Source organism: Eptesicus fuscus, chromosome 4, assembly GCF_027574615.1.
Source record: "Eptesicus fuscus isolate TK198812 chromosome 4, DD_ASM_mEF_20220401, whole genome shotgun sequence".
Lineage (NCBI taxonomy): Eukaryota > Metazoa > Chordata > Mammalia > Chiroptera > Vespertilionidae > Eptesicus > Eptesicus fuscus.
The window spans coordinates 50,019,560-50,032,595 of record NC_072476.1 but is presented as its reverse complement, the minus strand read 5'-3'; the positions used below and the strand labels follow the sequence as shown (position 1 = coordinate 50,032,595).

The 13,036-nt window shown below is 43.9% G+C and overlaps 1 protein-coding gene across 1 annotated transcript in view; it reads right to left on the bottom strand.

Annotated features, from left to right (window-relative positions):
- Positions 1-13,036, bottom strand: part of FBXL17 (F-box and leucine rich repeat protein 17) — a 467,471-nt gene that overhangs the window by 436,193 nt on the left and 18,242 nt on the right. Inside the window, exon 4 of the mRNA XM_028149688.2 lies at positions 157-288. Coding sequence (XP_028005489.2) covers positions 157-288 — 132 coding nt within the window. The remainder of the gene's footprint in view (positions 1-156; positions 289-13,036) is intronic.

The window sequence follows — 13,036 nt, the reverse complement described above, 5'->3', positions numbered from 1 at the left end:
TGTAAAATCAATGTTTTTGAGACAATTCTTGCTCTTAGGTAATATTTGCCTTAAATGACCAAAAATAATAAGTAGAAGAAAATTTATAAGCCAAGTTCTAAGGAATTCAAAGGTAAGAAACAAAATTAAAAATACAAAAATGATGTAAGTACTTACTAATTTGTTTTCCTGCATGTATATTCTTTGCAATTTCAGACAGCCCTTAGCTATGACGATCATGCCTTCATCTGAGATCTTGTAACACTGGCCGAAATGAATATCTTTGAGTTCTCTGCATTTTGAGCCCAGCTGTAAACAAAAAGAGTTGGCTAAATGCTTAGAAAATAACAAAGGTAACATATTTCTGGAAATACCAAAGTTCAATAATTGTTTACAAACTACTTTTAAAATAAAATACAAGCAGTCTACAATTTAAAACAGGATCGTATAAGCCTTTCCACCTTCTAATCTACTTCCTTGCTTCAACTACTATATGCCCTCCTAAGTGCCTAGATTGCTTAACACTTCAAATTCAAATCTTTATTTCTCTTGAGTCTTCTATGAGTTATAGTGTTACACTGAGTTGGACCATCAGATAAAGGAATAAAACAAAGGTCCAGTACGCAGACGCTAGGGGGATAAGGGCATGTGCTGGGGGGTGGGGGTGGCCGGGGAGTGGTCAATGGGGGGAAAAGGAGACATATATGTAATACTATATGTAATACTTTAAGCAATAAAGAATTTTAAAAAAAAAGTTCCAGTAAGTGAAGCAAAGTACCAGTGAGTCAAAGAATGTAATTCATGAGATTCTAGTTCTACTTCTGATTACCCTGATCAATTATTTCTCTCCTTCGGCTCAATTACTCTGTGAAAAAGAAAAAAGGCTGAATGTGCTACAGCTAATACTCTACTTAGGACTAGTGATTTCCTGATTGAAATCCCAACTGTACCTTAAATAATTAATGAACAAGCACAATGCTCCCATTTAAAAACATTAAGTATCACCAAAGAACAAATTACATGTATTTATTTTCAAAATCTACAGTGGAGATTAGATCAGCAAAACAATCAGAAACTTACTTTAATAACAACCTATATATCATAAATTAACAAAAAGTTACTTAAAAACAATAAAACCCAGTGTTGGCAAGGATTCAAAGTATGCTAATAACCACTGTTAAGAGTGTAAATTAGTAATAAAAATTTTCCTAGAGGAATACTTACCATAAATTTTAAAAATACTAAAATGGACCTTAAAAACACATGACTCTTTCTAAATATACTAGAGGCCCAGTACACGAAATTCATGCACGGAGGGGGGGGTGTCCCTCAGCCCAACCTGCACCCTCTCTATTCTGGCACCCCTCGAGGGATGTCTAACTGCCCATTGGCTCAATCCCAGTAGAATCGGGCCTAAACAGGCAGTCGGACATCCCTCTCACAATACAGGACTGCTGGCTCCCAACTGCTCGCCTGCCTGCCTTCCTGATTGCCCCTAACCGCTTCTGCCTGCCAGCCTGATTGATGCCTAACTGCTCCCCTACCAGCCTGATTGCCCCTAACTGCCCTCCCCTGCAGGCCTGGTCACCCCTAACTGCCCTCCCCTGCAGGCCTGGTCACCCCTAACTGCCCTCCCTTGCAGGCCTGATTGCCCCCAACTGTCCTCCCCTGCTGGCCTGATGACCCACAACTGCCCTCCCTTGCAGGCCTGGTCCCTTCAAACTGCCCTTCCCCTGCTGGCCATCTTGTGGCGGCCATCTTGTGTCCACATGGGGGCAGCCATCTTGTGTGCTGGAGTGATGGTCAATCTGCATATTACTCTTTTATTAGATAGGATAGAGGCCTGCTGCATGGGTGGGGGCTGGCTGCTTTGCCCTGAAGGGTGTCCCAGATCAGGATGGGGGTTCCCTTGGGGTGTGGGGTGGCCTGGGCAAGGGGCCTGTTATGGTTTGCAGGCTACCCCCCCCCACCCCCCCAGCGACCCAAGCGGAGGCCCAGGTATCTGGGATTTATCTTCTATAATTGAAACTTTGTAGCCTTGAGCGGAGGTCAGGGAAGACCAGGGAAGGCAGAAAGCTTGGCTTCCTCCATCTCCAGGGGCAACCCAAGCCTCCTGCTCTCTCCAGCTACATGGCTGCTGCCATTTTTGTTCGGATATATTTATCTTCTACAATTGAAACTTTGTAGCCTTGAGTGGAGTCCAGGACCGGCCAGGGTGTGCAGGAAGCTTGGCTTCCTCCATTGCCTGGGAAACCCAAGCCTCCTGCTTCGCTCCGTGGCCGCAGCCATCTTGGTTGGGTTAATTTGCATACTTTCTCCTGATTGGCTGGTGGGCATGGCTTGTGGGTATAGCAGAGGTATGGTCAATTTCCATGTTACTCTTTTATTAGATAGGATACTAAAAAATTAACTAAAAAGGAATGGATAATTGTATAGATATAAAGTAAAGTAAGCATATCAAAATGTTAATTATATAATCTAAGTAGTGGATAGGTAAGTGTTTATTGTAAAATTCAAATTTTCCATATACTTAAAATTTTTCATAATAAACTCTTAGAATAATCAATTAAAGGTGTGTCGACAAGATTTAACTATAAGAAATTAGCAGAAGGAAAAAATTCTTAAGTAGTAAAAAATAGAAATAACCTAAAGGTATGAATAAGGGTGCTTCCATAAAATCACTATATAGCCAATACCATTGAAGTACATACAACAAACAAAAATAAAAAAAATTTACACAAGTTTTTATAGTATAATCCAATTTTATCTGAGTAATAGGACATCTAGTATGTTGTGAGATAAGGAATACCTTAAGGATAATGGTGAAGGTTAGCTACTAATGCAAAAGCGTTTATATACAAGAAGTCCACCCTGAAGTCCAGGAAAATCTGCTTTAAGAATATAAATTTTCACCCTCGCTGGTTTGACTCATTGGATAGAGCATCAGCCTGTGGACTGAAGGGTCCCAGGTTTGATTCCAGTCAAGGGCACCTACTTGGGCTGCAGGCTCAATCCCCAGCCTTGGTCAGGGCATTTGAGGGAGGCAACCAATCAATGTGTCTCTCTCACACTGATGTTTCTTTCTCACACTGATGTTTCTTTCTTTCTTTCTTTCTCTCTCTCTTTCTTTCTTTCTTTCTTTCTCTCTCTCTCTCTCTCTCTCTCTCTCTCTCTCTCTTTCTTTCTTTCTCTCTCTCTCTCTTTCTCTCCCCCACTTTCTCTCTCCCTGTCTCTTCCACTCTCTCTAAAAATCAATGGAAAAATATCCTTGGGTAAGGATAAACAAAAAATAAATACGTAAGTGAAGATAAATGTTGAGTAAGTATCTTCTTATAGAGATGCTAATGCAACTGAGGAAAAGCTTCGGGCTACATTAGTATCTATATAATAAAAGCCCAGGAGAGCTGAAACCGGTTTGGCTCAGTGGATAGAGCATTGGACTGCGGACTGAAGGGTCCCGGGTTCGATTCTGGTCAAGGGCACATACTTTGGTTGCAGGCACATCCACAGTGGAGGGTGTGCAGGAGGCGGCTGATCGATGTTTCTCTCTCATCGATGTTTCTAGCACTCTATCCCTCTCCCTTCCTCTCTATAAAAAAATCAATAAAATATATTAAAAAAAAAAAAAAAAAGCCCAGGAGAGAAACCAAGATGGTGGCATAGGTAAACATCTGAACTTGCTGCCTCGCACAACCACTTCAAAACTACAACTAAAAGACAGAACGGGTATCATCCAGAACCACAGAAAGGCTGGCTGGGTGGAAATTATACAACTTGAAAGAAAGAGGCACACTGAGACTCAGAGGAGGTGCGGAGGTGCAGAAGTGAAGTGCAGAGGTACGGAAGAGGTACAGAGGTGTGTGCACGTGCACGGAAAGGGCTGGCAACTGAGTACGCTGTTGTCTTTTTCAATCGGGAGGGAGATACATGCTCCTGACTGCTCTGAACTCCAGTTCCGGGCAAGACTCTGGGGACCCAGACTCATACGGGGAGAAACTGGACTGTCTTGCATGGGGCAGAACTCGAGGGAGGCTTTCTCTCCAGAGGTGCTTGCAGCAATCATGATTCCTGCACGGTGCCACAGGACACAGAGACACGGGACCTCTTCCAGGCAGGGCTGACAGTCATCCATTGCTGTTTGCTCCACCCTGGTGATTCCCTGAGACCCCGCCCCAACCAATTTACAACCTCACCCAAGCTGTGTACAGAGGCTTTTGCATATGAATGGCCTGGCCCTTTGCAATCTGAAACCTAACTTACTGCAGCTGGGTCAAAGAGCCCCAGAACCTCCAAAGAAGACTCAAGGCTTGACAGCAGCTTGCATTGGTTCACAGCTGGGCCACAGCTGGGCCTCATCTGGGCAACTGCAAACCCCAAACAAAGAGAAGGAATCTGCAGATCTCGTTATAGCTCCTGATGAGTGGCCTCTCTCCTTGGAGATGCAAGAGCCAATGTTATGATCCAGTGGTCAGAGAGAGACCATCCAGACTACAACTCTTCAGATCCATAAGAGACACACTCAGGGGGCAGACTCAGTGAGCGCCAAAGCCCCACTGAAGCAAGTCTTGCCCCATAAGGTTGTCTCCAGCACAGAAGTTCTCCCATCATAGGCACAACTGATCCTCACAGACAATTGGCCTGGAGATCAATTCCTCCCAGTGATACCAACAACAATCAAGGCTTAACCACAACAAGACTGTGCACACAGCCCACAAAAGGGTGCACTAAGAGTGTCCACCTCAGGTAATTAGGGAGGCTGAGCCACTGGGCCCTATAGGACACCTAGCACACAAAGCCACTCTATCAACACAGGGAAGCAGCCAAAATGCAGAGACAAAGAAACAGGTCACAAATGAAAGAAATGGAGGAAAGCAAACGACTGTATATAGAGTTCAAAACCAAGTTACTCAAGAATCTTCTAGGAACCTCCAAGGAACTTAGTGAGACCCTCGAGGATATGAAAAGGACCAATTAAAAATTAAGCATACACTGACTGAAATAAAAAATAATATACAGAGATCCAACAGTAGTCTAGAGGATCCCAAGAATCAAGTCAAAGATTTGAAATAAAAAGAAGCAAAAAACACCCAACAGGAAAAGCAAAAAGTAAAAAGATTCCAAAAATATGAAGATAGTGTAAAGAGCCTTTGGGACAACTTCAAGCATACCAACATCCAAATTATGGGGGTGCCAAAAGAAGAGAGAGAGCAAGATATTGAAAATCTATTTGAAGAAATAATGACAGAAAACTTCCCCTACCTGATAAAAGAAATAGACTTACAAGTCCAGGAAGCACAGAGAACCCCAAACAAAAGGAATCCAAAGAGGACCACACCAAAACACATCATAATTAAAATGCCAGGGCAAAAGACAAAGAAAGAATCTTAAAAGCAGCAAGAGAAAAACAGTTAGTTACCTACAAGAGAGTACCCATATGACTGTCAGCTGATTTCTCAACAGAAACTATGCAAGCCAGAAAGGAGTGACAAGAAACATTCCAAGTGATGAATAGCAAGAACCTACAACCAAGATTACTCTACCCAGCAAAGCTATCATTTAGAATTGAAGGTCAGATAAAGAGCTTCACAGAAAAGAAAAAGCTAAAGGAATTCATCACCGCCAAACCAGTATTATATGAAATGCTGAAGGGTATTCTTTAAGAAGAGGAAGAAGAAGAAAAAGGTAAAGATAAAAATTATGAACAACCAAGTGACAACAAATACATATCTATCAACAAGTGAATCTAAAAATCAAGTGAATAAAAAGTCTCATGAACAGAATAAACTGGTGAATGTAATAGGATCAGGGGCATAGAAAGGAAATGGACTGACAATTCTCAGGGGGAAAGGGTTATGGCAGGTGTGGGAAGAGACTGGACAAAAACGTACACCTATGGATAAGGACAGTGGGGGCGGGTAAGGGCAGAGGGTGGGGTGGGAACCGGGTGGAGGGGAGCTAGGGGGTAAAAAAGAGGAACAAATGTAATAATCTGAACAATAAAGATTTATTAGAGCCCTAACCGGTTTAGCTCAGTGGATAGAGCGTCAGCCTGCAGACTGAAGGGTCCCAGGTTCGATTCTGGTCAAGGGCATGTACCTTGGTTGTGGACACATCCCCAGTGGGAGGTGTTCAGGAGACAGCTGATTAACGTTTCTCTCTCATCGATGTTTCTAACTCTCTATCCCTCTCCCTTCCTCTCTGTAAAAAATCAATAAAATGTATTTTTAAAAATAAAATAAAATTACACTGAAAACAAAAAATAAATCTATACTAATAAAAGAGAAACATGCAAATTAGCCATTACTCTGCTACACCCACTAGCCAATCAGGAGGGAATATGCAAATTAGGAGAAAGATGGCAGCCACCCAGCTGCTCCAGGCATGGAGAGTGGCTGGGCGGGGCAGGAAGTCTGCTATGACAGGGAGGGCAGGGTCGAAGGGATCTACAGGAGTGGCACTCTGGCCACAGCGAAGACGAAGACTGCAGACTCCGGAGTCTGCAGCGAAGACAAAGATGGCAGATTCCGGCCAGAGTCTGCAGTGAAGACGAAGAAGGCAGACTCTGGCTGGAGCGAAGGCCCGGGTCCCAGGTGCCAGAGGAAAACCGGTGCTGGAAGCCAAAGGAAGGAAGGCCTATTGCATGAATCTCTTTGTGCAACAGGCCTCTAGTAAATAAATAAGAGCCCAGCAACCATTATGGCAGAATGACCGGTTGCTATGATACGCAGGCCACAGGGGCCACCACCAGCGCACCTACCAAGCCCAAGAGGTCTGGGGTCAGTTTTGCAGCCACCGCTAAGGCACTGGTAAAGAAGAACGTGAAGGTGGCCAGCATGAGCATGCAGCTTGAGATGAAGGCTCTGTGGGACGAATTCAATCAACTGGGCACCAAGATGATCATCACCAAGGCTGGCATGTGAGGAAGGTCCCAGCAGTGAGCTTTAGCCCAATCCATATGCGTGAGACTGAGAAACGGGTGGGAGGCACGGCCTGTGCGGGTCCCTTGCAGCGTGGGCCAGCTCCTTCACTCTATGAGTCCCAGCTCTAGCAATAGCCACCAGGCACGCCGGGACAGAGGGTACTGCTTGGGAGGCCAGGAAGGCGGTGGAGAGAAACCCTGTGGACCTCTGCCCGACCAGCAGCCCAGGACCCATCACCGCCACATACGGACCAGCTCAGAGCACACCGAGCTTGGGGGGAAGGCAACCGCCTGTGAGGGGCCTTGCCACCAGCCGGATCCCAGTGTATCCCACCTCGAAGGAAACTCGGTCTTTGGTTCCTTAGTTCAGTCTATCCCGGCTAAAGAGGAGCAGCTGGGCACATTTTAGGGGAGAATTAAGACTCTAAAACAGTGTTCTGTTCTGTGGAGATTGCTACCCAGTTGTCTTAGGCCTAAATTCCGGGTGATTGTGGGGCCTAGCTCTGCCGCTGGGCCCATGTCTTCCAATTGGCCTGTATTTGTTGTAAGGGGAACAAGTTTTTCGATGCAATGGATTTGAGCAACAGACAAAGGCGAGTGTCGGGCTATCTCTAATGTACACACAGAGATACCAGCTCTGAGTCTGCCTGGCCAAAGGGAGCTCAGAGCCTGTTTGCAGAGCCTTCTGGTGGTTTCTGTTTCCTTGCTGAGGCCATCCTCCCTAGAAAGCCTGGGGCCCATGCTCAGCTCCAGCTCAGTGGGTCTTCTCCAGGCCCCTTCCCCCAATTAGCCCCCCACCCCTACGGGGGCAGGGATGGCCAACTGCCCGTGGTTCCTCCCCCCCACCAGCTCCACCCCCGATTGGCCCTCCCACCCCTATCAGGGGCGGGGCCAGCTGGCCAACCTCCCGCAGCCCCTCTCCCTGGCCGGCCCAGCCCAATCAGCTGTGATGGGGGTGAGCCGGCCGGACCCCACCTGTGCACCAATTCATGCACCAGAGCTCTAGTTAAGACTACAAAAAACTAAAGTGAAGGGAACAAGGGGACATTCATTAATTTCAATAAAAACAAAATTCTAGAGAGAAAAAGGTCGGTTACATAATTGTAAAATGTACACACTGAATACTTATTTAACCAAAACTATAACAGAATAATATTGGGAAGATGAGAAGGAAGGATCAGTGAGCTAAACCCTCCACTTCCATAGCAAGGCATCAGTACAGATGTTCTAAAAGGAACAAAGCAAGAACTGCCCACAGGAAGCAAGCAACCTCCACTTCTACAGAGGCAGGCTCTGCTGGTCTGGCCCACCTGATCAGTAACACGGATGTCTAGACCCAGCCTTTAGTCTCACTGCAGAAACTGGTGTTCTCTTTTAGACATAACAGGAAAGATTGAATCAGTGCTACCTGCACTAATCACCATTACTCTAATACAAGTGCCCTAATGTTCCAGACCATTCAGCATTGAGTTAACAATCACATTTAACTCTATTACCAATCTATCTTTTCTGAGTAATAAAGTTGATACTTTTTCCTCTATCACTATTCCTTTATCTTATTTGTCAATTTGTTCAGATCCTAGGCAATAAAGAGACCTCAATACTTAGTGCACCCACCAGGACTGTTGAGAAATAGAATCTACATAAAAGGAGTGATGAAGGTATTCTTGTAGGGTCTTAGACATCAGTGTGTGTAAAAAGCATGGCAGAGTCGCATGTTAAGACAGGTAAAGTCATACTACTGCAGCCTGAGCGAGCGATTTAAGCTGATTACCCTCATGTTTTGGACTAGCTGGCCTCAAAGGACATTAGCAGCATGGGAGCCCAAGCCACTTATTAGAGGAAAATGCCCCATTTATAATTATAACTACTGCCATTTACTCTCCCTGCAGAAACTGATGCTCTGTTTTAGACCCAAGAGGCAAAACCGCATCTGGAATCAGTGCTTTCTGCACTAATCACCATTACCCCAACCACAAATGTCCTAATGTTCCAGACCATCCAGGCACTAGAGTCGATCATTATACCCAAGTATTTCCCAGTTTGCTGATGTGTTCAAATGCCTCAATGCTGCAACCGTCTGTCTATCATCCACAGAGAAAAAATTCAGAGGGCATCAACCAAACCCTGTAAGAATATCCCTGTTAACATGCCCTGAATTTAACACAATTAGTCCTTTACCTAATAGTAATATATCTCTTCTAAATACATCATTCTCTCTCCAAGAAGATAGTGCTAAAGACATTGTAGCTCTGTCCCTGCCAAAATGATGAGATGTTGATAAGAGCCCTGGCCTCCAACTGAGGCACCAAACAGGTACCTCAGAGCCAGGCCCTGCAGTAAGGCCTCGTCTAGACCATCCAAGTTAGAGAGGCTTGGGAAAGACCTTGGGCTTTTCACAGATCAACCATATGAAGCATAAAACTGAGTGTAAACAAAATCAAGGTGATCATCCAATAATTGCAATGCCTTTTTAAAAATAAAATCAATGTCTTATTTCCAGACCAGCACGTAAAGAACTTAGAAGCTGCCACACCATCCTAACAACAAATAAAAAGCTGCACTGAAAAAGCAACAACTCTGCTTATATCCATCAGAAAATGTTACAGGGAACACCACTGCCCCACCATTGGAGAGAGAACAAAAAGTGGATGCACAGAATCACAACTTGCAGGGCAGACACCAGCTATAGAAGGTGAGTGGTCACCTTGGTTGGATACTGGAAAACTGCTGTCCAAGGGCCCTTCCAGGTAAAGGAGGTTATTAACTTTGTGGAATTTAATTCCCACAACAGCTCTCCATTCACACTCAGCCTGTATGTCATTGCTACTTGTATCTGGCATTCTACAATCCTAACTCTCACTGTTCACCCCAGAAAATGGGGGACCTAAAACATAGAACCCCAGTATGTCACTTTAAGATGGTCTAAATTTTATCAATACCATTCTAGTATCTGGTTCCCTAGGAAAAGTACACATCAGAGGCCTAGTAATAGAAACTCTCCTCTAACTCAAGAACAACAATGTGTCAAGGGCACCCACCAGTCAACCCAGAAGGAAAGTAGTTAATGAAGTGGGTGTTGGTAGCCACTTTACTTAAAAGAAGCCAGCCCCGCCTGGCCAATGTGGCTCAGTGGTTGAGCAACAACCCATGCATTGAGAAGTCACCATTTCAATTACCAGTCAGGGCACATGCCTAGGTTTCTGGCTCTATCCCCAGCACGGGGTGTGCAGGAGGCAGCCGATCGATGTTGATGTTTCTCTCTCATCAATGTTTCTCTCTCTCTCTCTCAAATCAATAAGAACATATTTTTAAAAAGAAGCCAAAAAGACCCCGAATAGCTGCAGCAATCCTGAGAAAAAAGAACCAAGTAGGTGGGATCTCAATACCAGATATCAAGCTGTATTACAAAGCCAATGTTCTCAAAACAGCCTGGTACTGGCACAAGAAGAGACATATAGATCAATGGAATAGAATAGAGAACCCAGAAATCGACCCAAACCACTCTGCCCAATTAATATTTGACAAAGGAGGCATGAACATAAAATGAAGTCAAGACAGTCTCTTCAATAAATGGTGTTGGGAAAATTGGACTAATACATGCAAAAAAATGAAACTAGACCACCAACTTACACCATACACAAAAATAAACTCAAAATGGATAAAGGACTTAAACGTAAGATGGGAAACCATAAAAATACTAGAGGAATCCACAGGCAGCGAAATCTCAGACATATGCCGAAGGAAGTTCTTTACCGATACTGCTCCTAGGGCATTGGAAACTAAACAGAAAATAAACAAATGGGACTACATCAAAATAAAAAGCTTTTGCACAGCAAAAGAAACCATCAACAAAACAACAAGAAAGCCCACTGCATGGGAGAACATATTTGCCAATGTCATAACCGATAAGGGTTTAATCTCCAACATTTACAGGGAACTCATACAACTTAACAAAAGGAAGATAGATAATCCAATCAAAAATAGGCAAAGGACCTAAATAGACACAGAAGGAAGGCCAAGAGACATATGAAAACATGCTCAAAGTCACTAATTATCCGAGAGATGCAAATCAAACAACAATGAGGTACCATCTCACACCTGTCAGAATGGCTATCATCAACAAATCAACAAATGACAAGTGCTGGCGAGGATGAGGAGAAAAAGGAACTCTTTTGCACTGCTGGTGGAAATGCAGACTGGTGCAGCCACTGTGGAGAACAGTATGGAGTTTCCTAAAAAAACTGAAAGTGGAACTCCCATTTGACCCAGTGATCCCACTTCTAGGCATATATCCCAAGAAACTAGAAACACCAATCAGAAAGGATATATGCACCCCTATGTTCACAGCAGCACAATTTACCATAGCTAAGATTTGGAAACAGCCTAAGTGCCCATCAGCAGATGAGTGGATTAAAAAACTGTGGTACATCTACACAATGGAATACTACGCTGCATAAAAAAGGAGTTATTACCATTTGCAACAGCATGGATGGAACTGGGAGAGCATTATGCTAAGTGAAATAAGCCAGTCAGAGAAAGATAAATATCACATGATCTCACTCATTTGTCGAATATAATGAACAACATAAACTGATGAACAGGGACAGATCCAGAGACAGAGAAGCATCGAACAGACTGCCAAACCTCAGAGGGAAGATAGGGGAAGGGGGGCGGGGGGGGGGGGAAGGAGGAGAGATCAACCAAAGGACTTATACGCATGAATATAAGCCTAACCAATGACACGAACAACAGGGGGGTGAGGGCATGTGTGTGTGGGGGGAGGGTTAATGGAGGGATGAGGGCATATATGTAATAACTTAATAAATAAATAAATTTAAATTTTAAAAAGAAGCAAGCCCAGCCCTTTGTCAAGTAGCCCACTTGGTTAGAGTGTCATCCCAATATGCCAAGGTTGTGGGTTCAATTTACACTGAGGACACATACAAGAAATAACAAATGAATGTATAAATAAGTGGAATAAATCAATGTTTCTCCCTCTCTCTTCCCCCCGGCTCTATGAAATCAAATAAATAATTTTTAAAAATCAAAACAATGCCCTGGCTGAATGGCTCAATTGGTTAAGCATCATTCCATACAACAAAAGGTTGTGGGTTTGATTCCTGGTCAGGACACATACCTAAATTGCAGGTTCAATCCCTTGTACATGCCCTTGACTGGGAATCGAAACCGCAACCATTCAATGCTCAGGCCAATGCTCTAACCACTGAGAAACACTAGCCAGGGCTCTACCAATGTTCTGACAAATATTTTCTTGAATGCCAAGAGCATAAAAACACCACCAGATAAAATTGAAAACATACACACCAAAAAAAAAAAAAAAAAATACTTCCCCTAGTCCTTACAGACAGGTTCTATGTTGGGGTTCTTCTTTAACACTCAGCAATGCCGTTTACAGCACTGCATTGGTCTTCACTTCCAAGGCAGTTTAATGTTTTCCCTAGAACACACACTGAGTGGCCAGATTATTATGACCACCCCATCATAATGCCACCTTTTGCCTTCAATACTGCGGCAATTCTTCTTGGCATTGACTCCACAAGATGTTGAAAGGCGATGCGGGGAACCTGACATCATGCCTGATGAATAGCACTGTCCAGTTCTGTGAGATTTGATGGTTGTGGAACCAGCTGCCTGATGGTTCTTTTAACTTCGTCCCACAAATGCTCTATTGGATTGAGATCTGGTGATTGTGGGGGCCACCTAAGCAAGGAAAAGTCTCCCTCATGTTCTTGAAACCACTCCTGCACAATACGAGCACCGTGGCATGGTGCATTGTCTTGTTGGAAGAAGCCATCTCCATTGGGATATGCCATCAACATGATAGGATGAACTTGATCAGCAACAATACTTACCGTACTTTCCGGTGTATAAGACGACTGGGCGTGTAAGGTTTTCCTGGGTTGTTTTATACATGGGAAAATATGGTATACTGGACTATATTGATGGGATTTGATATAATGGATTAGACATATTGGACTACCGTATTTTCCGGCGTATAAAACAACTTTTTAACCCAGGAAAATCTTATATGCCCAGTCGTCTTATACGCCAGAAAATACAGTAGGTATGTTGTGCTATTCAGACGTTGTTCCACACAAATTAAAGGGCCCAAAT